Raw genomic sequence first — 26,371 nt, 5'->3', positions numbered from 1 at the left:
TTTTTTTTTTTTTTTTTTTTTTTTTTTTTTATTTTTTTTTTTTTTTTTTTTTTTTTTTTTTTTTTTTTTTTTTTTTTTTTTTTTTTTTTTTTTTTTTTTTTTTTTTTTTTTTTTTTTTTTTTTTTTTTTTTTTTTTTTTTTTTTGTATATCTCAAAGATTAGATAATAAGTGTAGTAAAACATTCTAAGTGATATTTATAAGATACTATATAAAATATTATTTGTCTTTAAAAAATGCATACATTATTGTTTGTGAAAATAAATAAATGAAAAAGCACTTTCTCCAAATATTGCTATAATGTAATTTTATTTCTTGTGTGTATCATTGTAATATATAAATATATATAAAATTTTTTTTTATTTTATTTTTTTTTTGGATGTGTATGTTTATATATTTTTTATCAAATCATTCTTTACCTTATGTTACAATAAAAATACCATTTAAAAAAGGTCTATGCACAAAAAAATAAAACGGTCAAATAAGAATTTTTTTTTTTTTTTTTTTTTTTTCTTTTTATATTGGGTTATTTGCAATGAATAAATATTGGTTGTATATTGCTTATGTTTATCTATTATTAAACATACTATCAAAATGTAATAAAATAGAAAATAATAATAATAAGGTCAAGAATTTGACCGTTTACAATAATGATATAGGTAAGAAGAAATTCAAATAAAATAAAGAATAAATGCATACCAAAATAATTATCCCATTATTTAAGAATTATTGTGTATTAATAATAAATTAACGATATATATAAATTCTTATATGGCTAAAATTTATTAACTGGATAATTAATAAAATTCTAAACATATATATATATATATATATATATATATATATATATATATATGTATATTGTTGCATTTTATTTCTTTTTGATCATTTATTATTATTTTTTTTTTTTAGGACAATATTTTAAAAAAAAAGACATACAATGCAAACACCATATAGAAATAAATCAAGATTCTAATCATAATGAATATTCCTTTTTATCATTAAAGGCAAGTTCAATATTTAACCAGTACTATGTTGCCAAATTAATTAATACCCTTTTATATAGAGGATTTCATTTGAGTAAAAAAATTAAAACATAAAAAGCAATTACATATATATATATATGTATATATATATGAGGGATAGTCATGTAGTCCCATAAAAGAATAACAATTTGTAATTTAAATTTTTTTTTTTTTTTTTTTTTCAGATGTCTATTTCCATAAAAATGTGGCTATGTATGAATCCTTTTCCAGAACTAACTTTTTCTTTTATTTAACCATATTAAACAAAAAAAATGTCAAAAAAATAGTTAAGATAATATCCAAAGCAGAACGTTCAAATAGTAAGTAGCATTAAATGATATTGTTTTATAAAATATATTAAATTAACCCTTTATATATATATATATATATATATATATATATATTTATATTTATATTTATATTTATATTTATATTTATATTTATATTTATATTATTTTTATAGATAAAAGAAAGTTTAATGTATTCAAGAAGTATTTAATTTCTGAGTTTGATTATCCCAATTTTGAAATCGACGACACCGTAAAGAATGAAATGAACCAAGCAATTTTAGTATATAAAAAAGCAAAATGTAAGCAAAAATTAAAATATGTGTATTTATAAAATTCTATGTCTTTAATAGTTCAAGAATAGCATATCGCTCTCTCAATATATATATATATATTGTTCATATATTTTTATCATTTCAGCTGATTCATACTGGAGTGTTATGGATGCATTAAAGAAGGATGGTTTATTATTAGCTAGAACCTTTTTATCTGTTTCTTTTGTTCAAAGTCTTAGAGGTATTATCGGTCTTATTAACCACAAATTAATAGATTTGTGTTTTACTAATGCCTATGTATTTAACCACGTAGCATCTTTTGATAAACTTATTATGAATAATATTTTTGGTGTTATAATGTCATATGTATTTAAATCACTTTTACTCTTTTTCTATCCATTAATTATACCTTTCCGTGGTGCCTTTGCTTTTGTTATATCTGCTTTTTGTATCACACAGTTGGGAAAAATAGTATTTGCAATATACAAAAATCTCAGACAATTATATAGAATATCATACAGAAAAATATACAGTGTTGTATTAAAAGGTGAGTACAATAAATGAGTTATATGTATATAAATAAATAAATATATATATATATATATATATATATATATATATATATATATATATACATATATTAACATATAATTATTTTTATTATATATATATTTTTATTTTCCTTTCCTGTAGTTAAATTAAGAAATGAACCAGAACTTAAAAAATATGCCATGAAATTATTATACGGTGATGCCTTAATTATGATTACAAAAATATGGAAGTTGTCATATGTAAATGTCAGTGAGCACTTGAATGGAAAAAATGTTTATCCAATTTTAAATAACTTATTTGAAAAAAATTTGGGAACAGGTTTCTTTGATTTTAGTAACTCCTTATTCAAATATGTTATGAATTACTTAGAGGAAATAAATTTATTAAATGTAAGATTAATGTATATGCATAGATAAAAATGAACATTAATATATTATATTATTTAGCTTAGAAAAAAAGAAAAAAATGTATTATAATTAACTTTCTACCTATTTATGAATTATGGCACATATATATATATATATATATATGTTCATATATGTGTCTGTTTTTATTGATTTATTTTATTTTTTTTTTTTTCTTTATTTTTTTTTTTTATAGGCCAAAAGTGTTGATGTAGAAAAAGAACTCATTTTGAATAGACATAATTTCAAACTATTACTTAAAATTTTAAAGATTACTAAGAAGTCCTTATTATATGAAGAATCTTATATGAAGATATCTGTTGCTAATTTATTAACTAAATTTTACACCTTGATTTTAGTAAATATAGAACATATAAGTAAATTAAATCCAAAGGAACATTTCTATAACGATTTAGATAATGAATTTAAACATATATATCAAGATCAAATGTTTGAATTATTTATACAAAAGATATCTTCAGATATTGTTAGAAAACCATTTATCAAAAGAAATATTGGAAGAATAGATAAAGGTAGTATAGAATTAACATTAGCATTAATAAAAGTAAAATTATTACATTACAAACCAACATTGAATAATCCATATTCCAGTTTATATTTTGATGAGAATTTAAAGAAACAATTAAATTATGCATTTAAATTAATTATTATTGGTTCTACTAGTATAATTGCTAGTCTTGCAAACTACGGAGAAAGATATGGTCTTTTAAAACAATGTCCATTAGATATTGTTAAGAATTTAAATCAACAATGTGAATATATTTCTTTTGAAATTAAGAAATTAGTATTCCCAATAAATATTTTTGTTAACTTATTAATTCCATTATTTTTACCATATGATGATGTATTAGTAGATAAAAATATAATTGATGAAATCAAACAATTCTTTAATGTTATTATCGATACCGATGATTCTTACTTACAAAAATATATGAAAACAACAATTAACACTATAAGAAAATCAAAAGATCTTGATATAAATAATGTAAATTATGAAGAAGAAATGGAAAAAATTGTAGTTCAAGAAGCACATAAAGTTATTGAAGAAATTAACAAAGAAAGACGAGCATCTTTCAAATTTCAAGATTTTGTAGTCAAAGAAGATTCAGTAGTATTGTATAATAAAAGTGGAATCCAATATTCATTTAAATTTGATCATTTAAATAGAAAAGAAGATTTTATGCGTATTATAGGTAGTTATCAATTTAAAAATCCCATAAGTTATCAAACAGCACAAATTGTTTTTGAACCTCAAAATAATCATATTGGTTCTTTAATGGTTGGATCAAATAAAAATATGTTCGATGGAAAATTAAGTGTATGCCATATGTGTTATAAAGAAGATGATGATTCTTTGGTTGTTGATTCAATATTTAGTATCCTCTGGTCTTCTGGAATTGATAGATTTAGTGCCTTCATAGTAAGATATATTATCATATAAAATATATATATTCATCAATATATTCTATATACAATTTAATATAAAAACCAATTCAAACGTATTATATATATATATATATATATATATATATATATATATATATATATATATTATATTTATTTATATATTTATATGTATATATGTATATATTTATTTATTTATTTATATGTATATATGTATATATTTATTTATTTATTTATTTATTTTATTTTTTATTTTATTTTTTTATTATAGTTCGCTTCCTTCATCGGGGCTGTGAAACAAACCTATCACCAAGGTACCTCCTGGAAACGTGCTCTCAGTAATATGGCCCCAACCGAATTTTACGAAATGCACAAACTTTTTATGGATAAGAGTGTTTACGGAAAAGAAAAAAGTCAAAATTACTTCTTGAAAAACATAAGAAAATACAGATTTCAATTTAGTAGAGGCTCATTCTCTAGAATGTTTAGAACGTTCCTAGAAAATTCTTTAAATAAAATTAATTTCTTTAACTCAGAAGAAGCTATCATTATTTTAGTTATGTCAACCTTATATGCTCTTTACAAAAATATAGAACAATTCGATATTCCCTTAAAAGAAACCTATAAATTATATCAACAGAAATTAATTGAATCATATTACCATATAGACAAATATTCACACCATTATGAAACATATACTCTTAATATTAGAAGAAAAAAATACAATGCACTTGTGAATAGTGAACATGAAAAAGCACAACAAGCTAGCCAAGGAGAAGGTAAAGACGAAGCAGAAAATGCTGAATTAAAAAAAAGAGTTGAAAAAAGAATTAAATTTAATGATATACAATTAACAATGGAAGATGAAGTTGTAAGGAATACAAAATATTTACAATTAGAATTACAAGCAAAACCACAAGAAAGAGAAAAAATCATACAATATTTAACATATAAATATAAAGAAATACCAAATCATGAAATGTTCCCACATTTACCACACCAATGTTATTTCTTATTATATTATAATTATGAACCCTTTTTAGAAAAAAACCTTCATGGTCTAGAAGGTGTTGTTAGTAAAATTACAGGAAAATCAGTCTTAAGTAGATATTTAAAAAATATTAATTTAATACAACCAGAGAAAACGAGATTTGCATCTATAAAATTAAAAGATTTAATCAATATACTTTGTGGTACACACATGTTTTTGAAAAAAGAACATATTACATTTGATGAAATATATAAATATGAAAATTCAAATGATGCTTTGAAACATCTTCTTATCATTGTTGCATTATTAAGAATTGAAAAGAGAACTAACCGATATTCTTGGACAACATATTTAACTTTACAAAAACAATTAGATGAAAGAAAAAGATATTATGATACACCATTTAAATATTTATTTTTAAAAATAACTAAAGTAAGAAGATATTATGGAAGCGCAAAAAAAAAAATGTTATTAGGATTTGGTAAAAAATTTAAAGGAGTTAGATTTTTAAATATATTAAGATATACCAGATTCTTTGAAATTATGGAATATGCTGAATCAATAAATGAATTTTATCCATATTGTTATATTAAATTTGAAGATGTATTAACATTCTCAAATGTCTTTTATAAATTTAAATATTCTCTTTTAAGATATACAACAAGTAAACAATCTGTTAGAAATGTTGTGAACAATTTCAATTTGTCTCCACAAACAACAGTAAACAATGAAAACTTATTATTAAGAATATTTAGATTTATTGAATTAATTATTAAAAAGAAGTATAATGTTGATATACATCATGTTAGAAAAGATGATAAAGATTTTGATAGACATGCATATAATAAAAATGAATATATATTAAATGATATAAAGTTTAATCCTAATATTGAACAATATTTAAGACAATTAACAGGTTTCATTAAACTTTTAACAGATATGAAATTTACTAATTTCTTATTTTTAAGAAACTTATATTACTTTGTTAAATTTTATGCAGTAACAGGTGATTTAACTTATTCAATAAATAATTCTTCTATATATTTATGTAATAGAAATTATTTAGAATTTATATTAAATTCCATTGTTGAATTTGAAAATTTTAAAAAATTTATGGTTAAGATTAAAGAGAAATTTGATATTGAAAAATATCCAATTGATCCATATAATTTCCAAACAGAATGTTATTCTATAGATAGTGTTAAAACATATAGATTCTTTTTAAGTGATTTAGATAAATTAAAATCATATCAAGATATAGAAAACTTACAAAATGTCTCATCATTCTATAAAGATTACTTATATATGGGATTATTTTATGAAAACTTAGATGTCAGAAATTTAAATGTATATTATAATCTCAATAAAAAAAAAAATGAAGATCATAAAGCACACGGATCAAATGCATTTCTTGATGGTGGTCTTTCATTAAGTAAAAATATGTCATTTAATGATATAAATGATTTAAGTGAATCTATTCAAAATTATTTATATTTAGAAAAATTTTTAGCTGATAGTAATATACCTTCTATTCCATATCAAGGATTTTCAGTTAGACGTGTAAATGATGGTATGCATGTAACATATAATAATAGATCAACTACACCACCAATTTATAAAGATAATGTTTTAGATCAATTCGAATTAGTAGGAAAATCATTAATTAGTGAATATTTCCAAAAAGTCAAATGTTCATTTGTTCAATATCCATTCAATTTATATTATTGGCTAGTCCTTAATCCAGGAAAACCAAATATAACCTTAAGTAGTAAAACCGGTTTAATTAAAGAAGATGATTTAATACCTAAAACAGTTGAAGAAAAATTAAAGGAAGAAGAAGAACATGATATTAAAATTGTTGAAAATATATTATCTGAAGATATCTTTGATTTTAAAGATAAATCAGATGATGACCAAAGTACAACTGCTGATTTACTTTCTACAGACACAGATGATTCAGAAACTGACGCAGAAAAAACATCAACCAATTCAAATACTCTACACAAAAAAGAAACACCAGCAATGAAATATAATATGAATATAGCACAAGATGAAATTAATAGACAAAATGATGTATCTAAAAATACAACATATTCAGAAAATAATGAATACACAGCTGAAAATATAAGTAAACCATCAGATCAAAATACACAAAACTATGGAACAAAAATGCCCTCTCCATCATTTATACAAATAGCTAAAGTTAATGAACAAAATGATGCTCATATAGAAAGCTCTAAAAATACTCAAGAGAATCTTAAGTATGATTATAACAGTAATATGTATGAAGAAAATAAAAATGATAAGAAAAACAAAAAATTAAATAATAATACAAAAGAAATAAGTTTTCTTGAAAGAAGAGAAAATAATCCTATACCATTTAGTTCAAATATGATTAAAGAAAAAAATAAAGAAGCTCATAAAGAACACTATGGATATTTCAATAGACCATATAATATGTATGTACCTCAAAAAGATATCTTCAGAAATTTCCATCTAGTTGTAAAAGTAGTACATGCATTAATATCCTTAAATAAATTCTCCATGGTTAGTCCAGATACAATATTAAAAAAAGGTATAGAATCCATGAAAAAAAAACACTCACTCAAAATGATTAAAAATATAAATCCATTTATACATAAAATGATACTTGACATGAATGAAACCATTCAAAAATTAAAATCTGATAGTGAAAAAGCATATGCTGGACCAAAAGCAGATATTATATCTTTATATAAAATTGTGGAATTCCAATTATTTAATCAATATATTATATATCCACCATTAAAAAGATTAACCAAAAAAGAACTTAAATATATACTTGATGTTGTTAACCAAGGATATTATTTCTACCTAAAAAATGTTATCCAAAAATTAAAAAGAGAAAATCTACAAAAATCCAAAGTTATCAAAATATTTAATAATTTCCAAGAATTCTCTAATTTATTAGATGATGATGGTATAGACAAATTATATAATATATTTACTGAAACATTTAAATGTAAAAATATTAAATGTTTTGATCTTTTATTCCAAGGATTCCTAACTGAACAATATAATAACATTGTCTATCGTTATACACATGATCATGATGCTATGAACTCATATAATGATAACATATTTAATAATAAAGAATTATTAAACAAAATATTCAGAAGAGCATATGACAACTATTTTATTACACCTATTAAAAGCCATCAACCAAAAAAACTCATATCTTTAGAAAAACCATCATTAGAACAACCAGTATTGACGTTAGAAGAATTTGCATATGGATTCCATGAATTTGGAAATAAAATAGAAAAATGGAGATCATTGCTTACCCTATTCAATATAAGACATATATATATTAATATATGCCACATGCTATTAAGTGTTAAACATAGTATACAACGATCACACAGAGTTTTTATGCACAAATTTGGTTTCTTCGGCATCTTCAGAAAAAAGAGGGAAATTTACATTCCATAAACATGGAAATATAAAATATATACATATATATATATATATATATATATATATATATATATATATATATATGTATGTATATACTTATGTATATTATCTTAATTTTTTACTTTTTATTTGTATAATTTAATTTTTTTTTTTTTTTTTTTTACATTTCTGAGATATTTATTTCAAAATAAAAAAAAAAATATCCCACATATATTCGTAAATATATATAACACTTCCTTAAATATACATATATATATATATTATATTATATTATATATTTTTTATATTGTTTAAAATTCCTGTTTTCTTCCCTTTCCTTTTTTTTTTTTTTTGTAAACTTTACACTTGTTTATAATAATAAAAAAAAAATATATAAAAAGAATAAATGCATATATAACTATTATATATACATATATATAATAATTTCTTTATATATATGTATATACATATGTATATTTTTTATTTTTATAAAAACAGAACTATCATAGAAACAAAAAAATTCTGAATTTTTTTCTTGATAATTTATATATATAATTGAATTCTTTTTTTCATCTGAATATTGCTTAGTTTGGGATATAATATATTTTTATAAGTTTATAATTTATTTTTAATTTTAATAATTATGTTGAATTTTTTGGTATTAAAAGAAAAATAAATAAAATATATTATTATATATAAATATATATATATATAAATCTATATTATAGTAATATAAATGTAAAAAATATAAATTATATTATTATGATTTGAATATTTAAAACATATTTTTTTTCTTTCCGTATTCGAATATCTTATTAATAATAAATTATATAAAAATATGTGCATAAGGTTTCGTAGTGTAGTGGTTAGCACTGAGGACTTTGAATCCTCCAACCCGGGTTCGAGTCCCGGCGAGACCTTTTATAAAAATTAATAAAATATATTATAAATTATTTTAAAATAAGAAAGAGTTATATTTTTATTAATATAAAAAACAAATAATAATATTTTTATAAATTTATGAAAATAATATTTGAATAAATTTTTTTTATATTCATCTCAGTTTATTGGAAAAAATATATAAGGTCTTCTGAATCAAATATTTCTATAAAAAATTTTTGGTATACATATATATATATATATAATATAATATAATATAATATAATTTTTTTTTTTTTTTTCTAATAATTTTATTGTTATACAATTGAACATCTTGAAGAATACAAAAAAAAAAAAAAAAATTTCTCCTTATATATATATATTTATAATTTAATAGTATATATAATATATATGTTTAATAATAATATTATTAAAAGAATTATTTTATTTAATGAACGTAAAAAAAAATAAAATCATTTATTTTTTGCCTTTCTTTTATTTTAATATTTTTCATGAAGCAAATTTTGGAATAGAGGGAAAATCATTTTTTTTAAAAAATAAAATTAACATTTTTTCTTATAAAATAATAAAATGACTGTGTATTATGTAATTATCAATATAAATTTATATATAAAAAATAATAAATAATATAATAATATAAATTATTTTTAAAATATTATAATATTATTACTATAAAATTTTTTCAATATATAAATAAAAATATATAAAATTTTTCCTTTCTATATAATATATTTTTTTTTTTTATTAATTCTCTTTTTAATACTTTTTTATTATTTTTTTTTTTATATATTATAAATATATATTTAAATTATACGGGCACCGAGGATCGAACTCGGGATCTCCTGCGTGTTAGGCAGGCGTCATAGCCACTAGACCATGCCCGCTCCATAGAAAAATGTTCCTGACATTATTAATATAGAGTATATTATATAATAATAATATAACTTTATTTTTCTATATATTATATTATACTTAATATATCATTTTATTACCTATAAAAATAAAAAGCTATATTATAATATATATATATATATATATAATATATATTATATAATAATGATTATATATTTTTATACCTTCTTATAAAAATATATAAAAATGTATTAACCACGACGTTTTCTTTTGCTTTTTCTTTTTAATAAAAATTATAATTTTATATAATAATTTATAAATTCAAAACAAACAATATAATATTTATATTCTTCAATTTAAATTATATAAAAAAAAAAAAAGAAAAAAAAAAATATATTATCATAATATTATAAAAGTGTAGTTGAATATATATATATATATATATATACATATATATATTTATAATTTTTAAAACTGTTTATTAGTTTCATGTTAAAATTTGAGAAAAAAATAAAAATATAAAATGTTATATTAATAACATTCTATAAATTTCTTATTTGTATAATATATTTAAAAAAAAAAAAAAAAGATAAAGAACTTTTTTTAAAATATTATAAAGATATTATTTTTGTACATATTGATATAATGAATTGCACATTTGGACTGAAGTTTAAATGTATCATATTAAAAAATAATATTACTCTAAATATGAAATGAAATAAAATAAAATAAAATACATATATATATATATATATATTTATATTTATATTTATATTTATATTTATATATATAATATTTTAAATATGTCAAATTATATAAATCCATATTCTTAAGATTATTGTCTTTAATTATTTTATTTTTAAAAATTTCAAAAGAAAAAAAAAAAAAAAAAAAAACTAAAACTTTCTTCTTTTATTTATTAATACAAGTTTCTACAAAGGGTTATACATAATTTAAAAATCAAAAGCACAAACAATTATCCTATTTTGTTAATTTTAAATTAAAAAAAATAAAACAATAATAAAATACACTGTTTTATTTATTTATTAATAACCATATATGTGTATGTATATTATACATATATTTTATTTTGTGCTTGTTTTCATCTTATTCCATATTATTGTCTTTTCCTTAAATTATTATGAAGGGGTAAAAAAGATAAAAATAATATAAATATAATAAAAAAATGTTATATATAAATTATGTGAACCCAAGAACCAATCATATTTAAATAATATTGTGTTAAGCAAACTTTGGATGTTTTACCTTTTAATTTTCTTTTTTTTTTTTAAAAGCGATATAAAGTTTTTGGTCAAAAAGAAAATATATTTTGAATTTAACATATATAATAACTTTATATTATATAAAAAATTTTGTTTCCTTTCCTTTTTTTTTTTTTTTTTTTTTAAATTTGAATATCGCATGATATATATATATATATAATCTTAAAAAAAAAAGGAAAAGAAAAACGGAATATTTGAATGGATAAATATATAAACATAAACATAAATATATATACATATATATATATATATACTTACATTAAAATACAAAAATTTAGTTCAAATAAAATATAATTATATATTTTAAAAAATAAATACTTATTTTTATGTGTAATTAATGCAAAAAAAAAAAAAAAAAAAAAAAAAAAATTAATATATATATTATGTATATATATATATATATATATATATATTATATAGATAATATTTATATCCTGTACCTTTTGGTGATTTATTCATACTAAATATATATTATAAGTATATATTCACATAATATGTATTACATTTTTTTATTTTTTTTTTTTTTTTTATTTTAAAATATATTTAAATATTATAATATAGCATATATTTTTAATATTATAACATTTTTAATTTTTTATATTATATATATATAATATTTTTTTTTTTTTTGTGGATTTAAATTTAATTTAATAATTATATCCTTCTAATATCTCCTGTGATTGTTTTTTTTTTTTTATTTATTTTTTTTTTAAATAAACAAAATGTAATATTTAACATTCCATCATAAGATGTATGGATTTTTTTTTAATAAAAATGAAGAAAACAAATTGACAAAAAATAAGAGTTCATTAGAGAATAGTGATCATAATATAAATAATGATAATATAAATAATAATGATGTAAATAATAATGATATAAATAATGACAATCCAAATAATGATAATATAAATAATAATGATAATGCAAATAATGAAAATCACAAATTAAACTTATCTGTATGTAAGGAAAAAGAAGAAAGTAATGTAAACATAAAAAATAAAAATAACGATGAGACATTTATTTCTAATATAGATAATATAAATAATATGAATAATATAAAAAGTGAGATAATTTTAAACAGTGATAAATTTATATTGAATAGTTATGATAATGTAATAGAAGAAAAAAAAAACCTCATAAATGAATGTACCGAAAATATCGTGTACAAAGAAGATAATGATATACATATAAATAATAACACATATAACAATTTGTCAATTCAAAATTATGCAAATTATCTTCATAAGGATGAAAAAAAAAAAAAAGATATATCATCTAATAATATGAATGTAAGTAATTCAAAAAATGATATAAAAAAAAAAAATAATGATACTATAATACAAGAAAATATGAATAAGTTATTATCTAATAATAACATATCTACAAATAATAAAGAGAAAGAAAGAAAGAACAATGATAAAAGAAGTGACAATATTAATATTGATTTATTTTTTTCAAGCGATAATTCTGTAGAATTAAGTGATGAAAATAGTTCATTGGATACTATGGAAGAACTATGTGAAAATATTGAAGACTCAGATGTTTCTATAAATTTTTATAAAAATATGTTAAGTTCAAAAAATAATATTAATGATAATATAAATAATGAACAATCTATTTTAAATAATAATAATCCAAGTGAAGAAATTAATATTCTTAATAATTATATTAAAAATATTACAGATGGATATCAAAACCATTCTATTTCTTCCATTGATCTTGATAATAAATTATTGAATATACTATCTTTGTCTTTTCTAACTTTTATTGATAATGTTATATATGATTCACATATTTATGCACAAACTAAAACATATCTTGATACAACAAAAATGAAATTAAAAAAAAAACATGAAAGGAATCAAACAAATCAAATGTGTCCACAATTAAATGTAACTACACAACATGGAAATAATAAAAAGAATGATATCATGAAACAAAGTGTACAAGTATTTAATGACAAAAACGTGGATTTGTTAAATACTGATATGGATAAAAATGATACACAAGATCAAAAAGAAATAATAAAAAGGAATAATAATAATGATGATGATAATAATAATAAAAATGATGATGATAATAATAATAAAAATGATGATGATAATAATAATGATAATAATAATAATGATGGTGATGATAAATCATATGAATATTTTCATCATATAAAAGAAAAACCTCCTGATATTACATTCAACCCTGATGTAATTAACATGTGCTTAAATAATTTATATAACGAACAGCTAGTAAACAAACTAATTCATAAAAGAAAAAAGAAAGATAAAGGTAAAGATAAAGATAGAACCAAAGAGAATCATATGAATGATACAAAAAACAACAGCAAAAACAACAACAATAATAATAATCATAATAATAATCATAATAATAATAGTAATTATATTAGCTCTAATGACGAAGATGATGTATTACGCTTGTTATCGTACAACTCCCTCTTTAATAAAAAAAAAAATGAAGACCTTACCTATCAACAAAACGATTCAACAAATAAAAATATCAAAGTAACGAATAATATAAATGGCAAAAAATCCATAGATGAAATTAATAAATCATTACAGCATAATATATATAATAAATTGAATAAGAGAAAAATTATGATCAATCAAATTAATCATGAAATTAAAAAGAAAAATAATAATTATGTAAATACATCTACAAACAAGAAACCATATACTTTGGAAGATATATTTGAAATATAAAAATAAAATATTTTGTCACATTATATAAAAGCCACATACATTATTAGGCGTATGTAATATATATTTTTTTTTTGAGCCTACAAAAGGGTACACATTCAATTTATTTTTTTTTTTTTTTTTTTTTTCAAGTAAAAATATGTGCATATATGTACAATATATGAATATTGTTATTAATATATTTATGTATATATATATATATATATATATATATATATATATATATATATATATATGTATATATATTTTTCATTTTTTTTTTTAAATAAAACAATAAAAATATAATATGAAATAAATATATAGAATATATGAATATATGAATATTTTTTTTTTTAAAATTTATTATATATATATATATATATATATATTTATATATTTTTTTTTTTTTTCTATGTAAATGAATAAATGTAATAACATTATAATTATATCATATATATATATATAAAAAAAAAAAAAAAAAGGTAGATATTTATCCCATTAAATAAATAATATATATATATATATATATATATATATATATATATGTATATTTATTTATTTAATTCAAAATGGTTATGTTTAATTCTTTGCAATATTAAATTATTTTAAAATATTCAAGTAAATAGATAAATATATATCACAAAAATGTTACCATTTGATATATAATATATATATATAATATATTTATTTATTTTTTGTGTGCTCAAAAATGTATGAATTTTTTTTTTTTTTTGTTGTTCATCATGTAATATAATTTGGAGGAAAATAATTCATCATGATAAAAGGAAACATTTACCTTTTAACATATTTTATAATAATAAATTTTATTCTTTGTACAAATATTCAGAGCATAAGTAGTAAAACAAAAAACGTTCCCTTACTTCCTTTTTTCTTCACCTTACCTTATACCAAGCGTATAAAAAGAAGTGCCTTGCAGTCAAAAAGGGATTGTACCTTTTTTACAGGAATTAAGGTAACAAAAAAAATATATATATATATATATATTTATATATACATATATGTGTGTTTATATTTATTAATAATACCTTCTTAATATCCACAGAACATGTATTTTTTAACCCATTTTTTTTTGGAATTATGAATCAATTATTTCATATTATTCATTATATATATATATATTTTTTTTTTTTTAGCCCAGCGGAAATATACATCTTGGAAATTACATTGGATGCTTACATCCAATCATAAACGTTGAAGCTACAAAGAAATGTTCAAACAACCTATCTAATAAAAATGAGAGTGTTATAAAATTAAATAAAATTATACTTATTGCGGATCTTCATTGTTTAACTAAGCTAAGCAATATTTATTCTTTGAAGGATAAGGTTACTGATTCTGTAAAAATCATAATGTCCTTAATAATAGATATGTATAAGAAAAAACAAAGTTACCTAGATGTTTATATTAATAATGTCAAATTAGAAGATATATTACAATTAATAGAAAACAAGGAACCAAATAAATCAAACCCCAACAACGACAATAATAATAATTATAATAATAATTATAATAATAATAATAATTTGTATGAAGAGATCGCGTCATATACATCAGAATTTCATAATCACATAAAAACAGATAACCTCGGAGATGATATGAATTGTGTAGAATTCCCATCGCAAGAATGTCATGATCATAAAAGCAAACCTATTAAACAAAAACATTATTTTTATATTTTTAAACAATCAGATATAAAATTACATACGTCTTTATATTATTTAATAAATTCTTTTACATCCATAAATATGTTAAATTCACATATACATATAAAAATGGGTGGTCAAAATAAATCAGTAGCTTTATTTTCTTATCCAAGTTTAATGCTTGCCGATATTTTATTATATAAACCAACCTATTTAATTATAGGACAAGATCAAATAAAAAATATGGAAATAATGAAAAAATTATGTAGAAAAATAAATTATCATTTTTCGAATGTTGCCAAATTACCAAAAATATTTTTTTCTAAATTTTATTCAGAAGTTATGAATTTAGATGGTCATAAAAAAATGAGTAAAAATCATTTATTACATCATGATAAGGATACATCCAAAATTATTTATCTTCTAGATAATAAAAAAACAATAGAAAATAAAATTAAAAAGAGTAAAACAGATAATTACAATATATTAATATATGGTCAAGAAGATAGAAAAGAAATAAATAACCTTATAAATATTTTCTTCTTTTTTTATTACCATCAAATAAAAAATAAACGATACATAAACAGAACTTTTAATAATAATGAAAATGGCAATAATGAAAATGGCAATAATGAAAATGGCAATAATGAAAATGGCAATAATGAAAATGGCAATAATGAAAATGGCAATAATGAAAATGGCAATAATGAAAATGACAATAATAAAAATGACAAGAATCAAAATGACAAGAATCAAAATGACAATTATCAAAATGACAAGAATCAAAATCAGAATCTTAATATTTCAAAATTATCATATATTTATGATGAACACCAATTATTTAGAAATATTCAATATGCACATAATTATTTAAACGATTTTACAAATAATCCTAATTTCTCTCATTATAAACAAAATAATATAAATCCACATTTTAATCAAAACATAATAAATAAGATATTACAATCATATAATAATAATTATTCAAAGTTTAAATATGATTTGTCAGAATTAATATATAATCACTTTGTTACAACCAAAATGTATTATAATTCTTTTAATTCTAGACATGATATAATTCATACTATTTTACAAAATGGGAAAAAATGTGTACATAGAAGGGCATCTCAAATGTACAAGGTAAAACACAAAGATATAACAACGTATTATATTACATATTTCAATTTTTTTCTTACATGAAAAAATAAAAGCAAAGCGAGCAAGACAATATGTATAAAAATATATGTAAATAAATAAATAAATAAATAAATAAATATATATATATATATATATATATATATATATATATATATATATATATGTGTATATATATTTTTTTTTAGGTCATCAAGAAGAAATTAAATATATAGAAAAGTTCAAAAGACTGGACAAAAAATATATGTATATTTATATATATATATATATATATATATATATATATATATATTTTTTTTTTTTTTGTCAGGGTTATATTTTTTTTATTTTTTCTTATATCATGATTTTCATTAATAATATGAAATATATGTCATTCATTATTCTTTCATATTTTAGTATCATTAATTTGATTGTTGTATTTTATTTTATTTTATGTTATTTATTTTATTTTTTTTTTTTCGTATTTTTTCCTATGTGTTAAGTATCATATAACTTTTCGTACACATTCCAAACTTTTTGAAAAAAATAAAAATGAAAGGAATTTTTCCATTTTTAAGGTTACAAATATAAGGACATATAAAAATAATATACAAAGAGGTATAAATTAATATATATATATATATATATATATATATATATATATATATATATATATATGTATATATGTTTGTTTATGTTGATGTTTATTCATTTAGTCATATTTTATTTTTTTTTTTTTTTCCAATATGAACTTTTAAAAAAATAATAATAATAATGTACAAATAAAATAAAAACACCTGGATGAATTCCCATATTAACAACAATATAAAAAATTCAATATTTTTTTTCAAATATGTATAACGTTTTAAGATAAAATAAATAAATAATAAAAAATAGTAATAAATAGTAATAAATAATTTATAATAAATATATAAACAAATATATATGGTTCAGTTTTAAAGGGTTATAACAATATTATTGTATATTTAATTAAGAAAAGGTAATAAGAGTTTTCACCCATTCAAATTTCACACACAAAAAAAAAAAAAAAATTGTAATAATATATAAAAAATAATCTGATAAAAAACAAAAAAAAAAAAAAAAAATTAATAAATAAATAAATAAATAAAATTATACATATATATATATATATATATATATATATATATATGTAATATTCCATATTGATATATTCATAATCATCTACCAATATGAATCCCCAATTTGTGTTCCCTTTACATGTTACGCTTTTTTTTGCTTTTCCTTTTTTTTTTTCTTTTTCCCTTTCAGGTTTTGTAATTTACTAAGACAAGACAAGGCATCATTAAATTTGTTTAAATTTAAAAAGTGGGTACAACCCTTTACATATAGCTTACAATTTTTTTCATTTATTGTCTTTAATCTTTTCAAGTTCACATATTTCATATTACGTAAATATTTTTTAATACAAAAGTTCACATTATATATTTTAGATTCATAATGAATATTATGAACTTCATCAATAGAAGATTTTTGAGCATATTCACTACCATCATTTTCATTGTTTTTTCTTTCTTTAAATTTTTCATCATAATATTGTAGAACATTTAGTTTATCATTCGAATATAATTTTAATAATTGATTTGTTTTGTTTATATCATTTTTTATATATTTCAAATTATTTAATTCGTTCATATATGTATTTTTATTTTTCTTATTTTTATCATTTCCTATCTCACTAATATCTCGGACTACTATATTATTATGTACATTATTATTTATATTATTTCCTTGTACTAAATAATCTCTATATGTATTCTTATTATCATCATCACTATAATTCATAAAATATTTAACTATGCTTATTTTATCATCCTCAAATATGTTTTTATGATATGTTATATCATGCATACTACTACTTGATGAACTAGGACTAGATTCACAATTATTTTTTAGATGCGCCATACTTATATCATAAAAATAATCTCCAATATTTGAACTTATAGAAAAACTTCTCTTAAAATTTAATGTTTTTTTATTATTGTTATTATTATGTATGTATATATTTTTTTTCTTTTTATTATTATTATATATTTTATATATTACTTTATTTATATTATTATAATTTATTACATTGTCTGAACAATATCCTCTTTCATAATTAATTATAATCCTTTGATTTGTTAAACCATATTTTTTATGACTTTTCTTTAATTCAATATATTTATTATTATATATATTATACTCATATTTACATGTATCCTTGTTTCTATTGTCATAATATAATATTTTATATATATTCTTATTTGTAAATTCTTCTTCTTTTATTTTATTTATATCTTCTATATCATTACTATGAAAGACATTCCTATTAAAATCATAACAACATATTTCTTTTTTCATCATATCATTTTGTTCTTTTAATATATTTCCCTTGTTATAAATTATATTTTTAATTAATATATCTTTATTATCCTCAAGTAATAATTCGTCCTTTTTGTCTACATTTTCTAGATCACTTAAACGATGATCATTTTTTTCCTCCTCATTATCATTTTTATTATCTTCCTCATTTATTTTCTCACTTATATTTTTGTCATTACACATAATGTTTTTTTCTATATATATTTCTTCGTTCCTTTTATTATTATTTACAACATTATAAATCTCTTCATGGGTCTCATCTATACTTTTTACAACATTTAATTTTTTACATTTTATATTAGTTTCTCTTTTCTTTGTGCCTTCTACATTCTGGATAGATGAACTACTTTTATTACATAATGATTCATCATTTTTAATATATTTATAATTACTATTATTTATATGGGAATCATTTATATGAACATCATTTATATGAACATCATTTATATGAACATCATTTTTATGAACATCATTTATATGAACATCATTTATAAGAACATCATTTATATTACTATCTTCATTTCTTTGCATCCCTTTCTTGTTATCTTCATTCTCACCATTTTTCTTTTCTTCATAATCTTCTTGTTCCTTCTTATTATTTTTTTTTAATTGGTTTATTTTTTTCTTCTTCTCATTATTATTATTATTATTATTATTATTATTATTATTATTATTGTTATTATTTACATGTGAGTCCATATTATTTTCTTCTATTTGTTGTTCCATACGTTTAAACATATTCTCATAGTATTGTATTTTCTTTAGTTCCCTAGCACTTAATTGAGGATTAAATATTTCATTATTATTATTATTATTATGACTAGTCCTGTTGTCATTACTTCTTACTTTATCTTGATTTTTTTCTTCTTTATTTTTATACTTCTCTCTATCTTTATTTTTATACTTTTCTTTATCCTTACCTTTATTATTTTTCCCTATAACTTTTTTATCCTGTTCTTTTTCCTTTCCTTTATTTGACGTTTTTTTTTTTTTTTTCTCCCCCTTCTTCATTTTTCATTAACATAACAAAATAATAATAAAATAGATAAAAAATAAATATATACAAACTTTAGATTATTTATATATTTATTTGTTTATTTGATGACTTCATATATATATATATAAATATAATTATTTAAATGATGAAAGGTTTGTTTTTTTTTTTGTTTGTTTTTTTTATACAGTACAAATTATTCATCTTCATAATTTTCAAATGTTAAAATGATATATATATATATATATATTACATATTTCAATATATAATTTTATATTTTTTATTGTATAAATATCTCTTTTTAATTTATAATTTAATAATATAACATTTTGTAGAAGAACGGAAAAAAAAAAAAATATATTATAAGTTTTAATTATAATTAATATAATAATAATATTATATTATATTATATATACATATTATATTATTCATAAAAAAAATATATATATATATATATATATATATTATATTATATATTGTGAAGCCCTAAAAAAAAATAACTCATACCATATCATCATATATTAATATATACTTTTTAATATATAACTATACTTAAAAAATGAAACAACGTATTGACTAAATTTTTCTATTTTTCCATTATTATATATTTATTAAAAAAATAATATAATATAATATAATATAATAACCATATAATATAATATAATATCCACATAATATATATATTATATATAATTAAAATTATTTGAATATTTCACATTCTTTTTATTCCTTTTTTTCAATATATAAACGTAAAACGTCAACATTGAAAAAAAATAAATAAATTGTAAAACAAAAATTAAATAAAAAATATACAAATGAAAAATAAAAAAAAAAAAAAAAAAAAAAAAAAAAAAAAAAAAAAAAAAAAAAAAAAAAAAAAAAAAAAAAAAAAAACACGAGCCACATATTATATATATATATATATAATATATTTATTTATTTATTCATTCATGTATATTTACATTTATGTTACATATAAATATTATACCTATATATGGATATATTATTTGTAGGAAGGGGGAAATCTCCTAAGAATAATTATATTGAATGGATTGCATTGTTCTTTTAAGATTTATCCTTTTTGTTAATATCATCATTATGATATGATACAAATGATTGTATATATTTAAAAAAAAAAAAAAAAATATATATATATATATATTTTATTTCATTTCAGTTACTTTTTTATTCTTTTATTTTTTACATTTTTGTTATAAACTCTATTATTTTTATTTTGTGATTTATTACTTTTATTATGTAACATATTTAATTTTAAATCTCTTATTATTTTACGATAACTTTGTAGTTTTTTCTTTTGCTCTTCCTGATGTTCCTCATCATTTCCTTTTTTATTTTTTTTATTCTTTAACTTCTTATAACTATTAAAAGTGGATATTTTTTTGGTGTTTTCCTTCGGTAAATTTTTCTTTTTAATATGATTAACATCATCATAACCATCACCCTCATAATGATCATTCATCTTAATATTATTATTGTTTTTGTCTTTATCATTTTTTTTACTTTCCTTTTTTAAATTTTTCTTTTCCTTTTCCGTTAAAAACCATGTCCTTGCAGGTCTGCTCATTATTTCATCTTTAAATGTTATCATGTTTTTTATTTTATCTATTGATTTATTTGACATTTCTATTTCCTTATCAATTTTTTCCTGCTGTATAATATCATTTAATTTCTGTTTATTTTCTTTAATAATCTTATACCATACAAGAACATTATTTTCAGCAATGGTTCGTTTTAATATTTTTAAATTTTTACTTTTCTTCAATCCTTTAACTATTTTTTTAACTTCGATTTTTTCTTTTTGTAGATACAAAGTGCTAGCTATTCCTTCTTTCCCGATTCTTGCCGTTCTACCAATTCTATGTACATATTTAATAACATTAGATGGTATATTATAATTTATTACATATAAAACATGATCTATATCTATTCCTCTAGATGCTAATTCGGTAGTTAATAAAAAATCTACCTCTGCTTTTTTAAATTTCATTATAGATTCAATTCTTTTTTTCTGGCTCATCGAACCATGTAATTCAGCACATTTTAAATTAAGTAAATCAAAAAGTAAATACATGAGATGTGTTTCACGTTTCGTTTTAAAAAATATAATACAATGATTTTTATATATATTATTACATAAATATAATAAACTAGCTTTTCTATATTTCTCTTGAATTATATTAACAAATTCTTGTCTCAAATTTTCGGATATTTTAAATGACGCCTTATTACTAATTTTCAAAATGCTATTTGATATTATATTATTAACAACAATACTATTATTATTGTTGTTGTCATTGTAATTATTGTATGTATGGTATGTATCCTTTCCATCAGCATTTTTATCAAAACTCATGCCACTTTGAATAAATACTGGATTTTTTAAAGAAAAATTCGCTAGTTGTTTTATATCGCTTGTTAAAGTAGCCGAGAAGAATAATATTTGTTTTTTAAATTTACAAACATCCAATATTTTTAAACATTCTTCTTTAAATCCAAGTTCTAATAATTTATCTGCCTCATCAAATACAACAATCTCTAAATAATTAATAAAATCACTTGATGAATTTAACAATAAATCTAATATACGACCAGGTGTGCATACAAATATATCATTCCTTTTCTTAAATTCATATTCTTGTTGTTTAATATCTATACCTCCACAGAATAAAGAATATGTTATCGTAACATATTTTGTTAAAGAACGTATAACGTCATAACACTGTAAAGATAATTCTCTCGTAGGTAATAATATTAAGGCCTTAGTTATGTTATAACTACCTTTCATATTATTTCTCCTCATTCTTATATTTACACTTTGTAATAACCGTTCCAGAATTGGTAATACAAAAGCTAGTGTTTTCCCAGAACCCGTTTCTGAGTTAGCTAAAATACTTTTACCCTCTAAGGCTAATGGAATCACATCTCTCTGAATATATGTAGGATTACTAAATTTTTGTTCATATAAAACTTTTAAAAAAGGTCTCGATATGTACAAATCACTCCACAGGCAATTCATATCAATAATATTGTTATTATTCTTCTTGGGATTCTCACTATTTTTATTATTTGTACTAATACTTGTTCTTTCGGTTGTGCTTTCCTTCATTTCTTCGACATCATCTTCATCTCTATCACTAACATTTTTAATTGTATTCATATTATCCTTACCATTTATATCTTTATCATAACTTTCGGTTTCACTCACATTATCTACATCACTCATTTTTTTATCTTGGCATATTTTTTTCTTCATATTTTTTTTAAACATTATTTTTATAGATAGTTTTTTTTTTTTTTTTTTTTTATAACGAAATATTTATTTCATAACTTCAAATGACATATATATTAATACAACACAAAAATGTATATATATATATATATATATATATAAAATATTATTATAATAAAAAATATATATACATATATATGTTTTACTATTAATATATTTATTACAAGTATAAAACTAATTTTAAAATTGTTTTTAAAAAAAGATACCTATATTTATAATTACATATATAAAACAACGTGTTTGCTTGTATATGTATATAATATTTTTATTTCTATTAAAAAATAAACTCATTTTCTTTTCTTTTCTTTTCTTATCTTTTTTTTTTTTTTTGTTATAATAAAATATTTTATTAGTTTTATCGGATCGATATATTTTAATATACTTTATTTTTTCTTAAATAATTTGAATTTCTTTTTTTAATTATCTACAAAAAAAAAAATAAATAAATAAATATATATATATATATATATATATATATACATATATATGTATAATATATAATATGTAAATAAATATATTATTAATATATATTCTTCTCTTTAGTTGTAAATGTATATATTAAACATATATATAATAATAATATATGTATACAATATTTAGAACATGTAATTTTTAATTTTGTTTAATAAATCCAACCAGATTATTATAATATGTACACTCTTTTACAAAAAAAATAAAAAAAATAATTAATAAATAATAAAAATTAGAATAATATGATATGATATAATATGAGATATATTTTTTTTTTTTTTTTTTTTTTTTTTTATATGTTTAAGGGTGAAATGTAATATATATATATATATATATATATATTTCCCTCTATATATTATATAGTTTAATTTTTCTTTATTTTTTTAATTTTTTTATTTTTTTAATTTTTTTTATTTTTTTAATTTTTTTCTACAGAGATGTATGTATTACTTTTATATCATATTTCTTAGTAGAGATATACACAAATCCATTTAATTATTCAGATATATTTTCTTTCTCTCTCCTTTTATAATTACGTTTTATAAACAGAATGAAAAGATGTGGTTTGAATTACCAGATGATAAAACGATATTTTAATATGTCTGTAATGAATGAAAATATAAATAAAGAGTTAAATGTATCAAAATATATTAAAACGTTGAATATTTCTAATTATAATTTTATTATTTATGGTCTTCTGCATGGTCAAATATGTGGAAATATTTCAAGTGGGGAAGATTGTCGTAACTTAATTCAGAATATAAAAATGGATTACATATTATTAGAGTTATGTAAAGAAAGATTAAATAAAATATGTAATGATATATTTTTACATTCGAAAGAAGGAAATTATATTATTAAAGATAAAAATGTTAATGATAATAATATACATGATTATATGTATAACAAAACAAAGAATTTATATCATAATCAAATAAAGAATCAAAATTTATATCATAATCAAATAAAGAATCAAAATTTATATCATAATCAAATAAAGAATCAAAAATTATATCATAATGGTTATAATAAATTTTCCTATTTACCTAGGATACACAACGGCTTTCTTAAAAATGAATTTATTCCTATAATAGAAGAATGCCTAAAAAATAAATTAAATATTTTTTCATGTGATAGAAATATACATATTGTAAAAAATAGACTCGATGCCAAGCTATTATATGATACAAAGTCTTATAGAAACTTCTTTACCTATTGTACAGAATCTATAGCTTTAAGACATTATTCATATGATGATTTTATTAAATTATATAAAAATTATTATATTCCTACACAAAATAAGGATGAAACAATTAATTCACAAAATGATTTAAATTTAAATCAAAACCTTAATAATCTCATAAACTTTATTAAAAACAAAAATATTCATACTAATAAAACAAATGATCATAACCATCAAACTTGTACATATCTTGATAATTTGAACAAATTAAATATTCTACCCTTATTAAATGAAAGGTTAAAACATATTTCCAAACCTACATATGATGTATTAGTAGAAGAGAAATATAAATATATGGTACATAATATTTGGTGCTTTCTATTAAATAATGAAAAAAATATATTTCAAAATAAGGAACATAACAAAAATATACTTATTGTATGTTCTTGTAATATTATTGAACAACTTTATAACGAATTACAGGAAGTATATCTAATCTTATTCAATAAATATAAAAATAATATATCACTCAATCAAGTACATAATAATACAAATATTAAAAATATACATAATAACCAAAAAATAAAACATATAATACAACCTATTGTTTATCAAAATATATATAGTTCATATAATGATTATATAAAACCACATTGGCCTCTCATACTTTTAAAATATTATATTTTACCATATCTCATTTTATATTTTTTATTAAATACATTATATAATCTTATAGTATGGATATATAAATCTAATATGCAAAATACACAATTCCCCTCACACAAAATTATAAAGCTTACCATATGAACTGGTGTAAAATAAAATACAAAGGACACACATATGAGTCTACAGAATATTACAAGGGATACATACATATATATATATATATATATATATATAGATATATATATATATAATATTTATATTAATTCATATTATTATACCATTTAATGTTTATTTATTTATTTTATTTTATTTTTTTTGTAAAACAACAATGAACATTATAATTAAACACCAACACAAATAATAAATAAATATATATATATATATATATATATATATATATATATATATATTTATTTATTTATTTATGTG

At 18.7% G+C, this 26,371-nt stretch overlaps 6 protein-coding genes and 2 non-coding genes across 8 annotated transcripts; 5 read left to right on the top strand and 3 right to left on the bottom strand.

Annotated features, from left to right (window-relative positions):
• Positions 1-533: 533 nt before the first annotated feature.
• Positions 534-8,428, top strand: PRSY57_1251500 (rhoptry neck protein 3, putative; the record flags this gene model as incomplete). The annotated part of the gene is made up of 8 exons (XM_012908924.2): positions 534-657; positions 911-1,078; positions 1,209-1,343; positions 1,487-1,612; positions 1,731-2,132; positions 2,279-2,526; positions 2,738-3,982; positions 4,238-8,428. The coding sequence occupies 8 exons, from the start codon at positions 534-536 to the stop codon at positions 8,426-8,428; spliced, it is 6,639 nt and encodes a 2,212-aa protein (XP_012764378.2).
• An 812-nt stretch (positions 8,429-9,240) lies between these two features.
• PRSY57_1251400 lies at positions 9,241-9,312 on the top strand. Its single transcript has one exon. It is a non-coding gene; the product is annotated as a tRNA-Glu (tRNA).
• Positions 9,313-10,103: 791 nt separating this feature from the next.
• Positions 10,104-10,176, bottom strand: PRSY57_1251300. Its single transcript has one exon. It is a non-coding gene; the product is annotated as a tRNA-Val (tRNA).
• A 2,000-nt stretch (positions 10,177-12,176) lies between these two features.
• Positions 12,177-14,141, top strand: PRSY57_1251200 (hypothetical protein; the record flags this gene model as incomplete). Its single annotated transcript, XM_012908923.2, has 1 exon — positions 12,177-14,141. The coding sequence occupies one exon, from the start codon at positions 12,177-12,179 to the stop codon at positions 14,139-14,141; it is 1,965 nt and encodes a 654-aa protein (XP_012764377.2).
• A 751-nt stretch (positions 14,142-14,892) lies between these two features.
• On the top strand, positions 14,893-17,151 carry PRSY57_1251100 (tryptophan--tRNA ligase, putative; the record flags this gene model as incomplete). Its single annotated transcript, XM_012908922.2, has 3 exons — positions 14,893-15,090; positions 15,272-16,921; positions 17,125-17,151. 3 exons carry the CDS (start codon positions 14,893-14,895, stop codon positions 17,149-17,151), a joined length of 1,875 nt encoding a protein of 624 aa, XP_012764376.2.
• Positions 17,152-18,157: 1,006 nt separating this feature from the next.
• PRSY57_1251000 (hypothetical protein) lies at positions 18,158-20,329 on the bottom strand (the record flags this gene model as incomplete). Its single annotated transcript, XM_012908921.2, has 1 exon — positions 18,158-20,329. The coding sequence occupies one exon, from the start codon at positions 20,327-20,329 to the stop codon at positions 18,158-18,160; it is 2,172 nt and encodes a 723-aa protein (XP_012764375.2).
• A 1,160-nt stretch (positions 20,330-21,489) lies between these two features.
• PRSY57_1250900 (DEAD/DEAH box ATP-dependent RNA helicase, putative) lies at positions 21,490-23,586 on the bottom strand (the record flags this gene model as incomplete). The annotated part of the gene is made up of 1 exon (XM_012908920.2): positions 21,490-23,586. One exon carries the CDS (start codon positions 23,584-23,586, stop codon positions 21,490-21,492), a length of 2,097 nt encoding a protein of 698 aa, XP_012764374.2.
• Positions 23,587-24,643: 1,057 nt separating this feature from the next.
• PRSY57_1250800 (hypothetical protein) lies at positions 24,644-26,083 on the top strand (the record flags this gene model as incomplete). The annotated part of the gene is made up of 1 exon (XM_012908919.2): positions 24,644-26,083. The coding sequence occupies one exon, from the start codon at positions 24,644-24,646 to the stop codon at positions 26,081-26,083; it is 1,440 nt and encodes a 479-aa protein (XP_012764373.2).
• Between the last annotated feature and the right edge of the window lie 288 nt (positions 26,084-26,371).

The sequence above is a fragment of the Plasmodium reichenowi genome, chromosome 12 (assembly GCF_001601855.1).
Source record: "Plasmodium reichenowi strain SY57 chromosome 12, whole genome shotgun sequence".
In the NCBI taxonomy this organism is placed as follows: Eukaryota; Apicomplexa; class Aconoidasida; order Haemosporida; family Plasmodiidae; genus Plasmodium; species Plasmodium reichenowi.
Note: the sequence above shows the minus strand (reverse complement) of the source record. Positions and strands in the feature narration are given on the sequence as shown.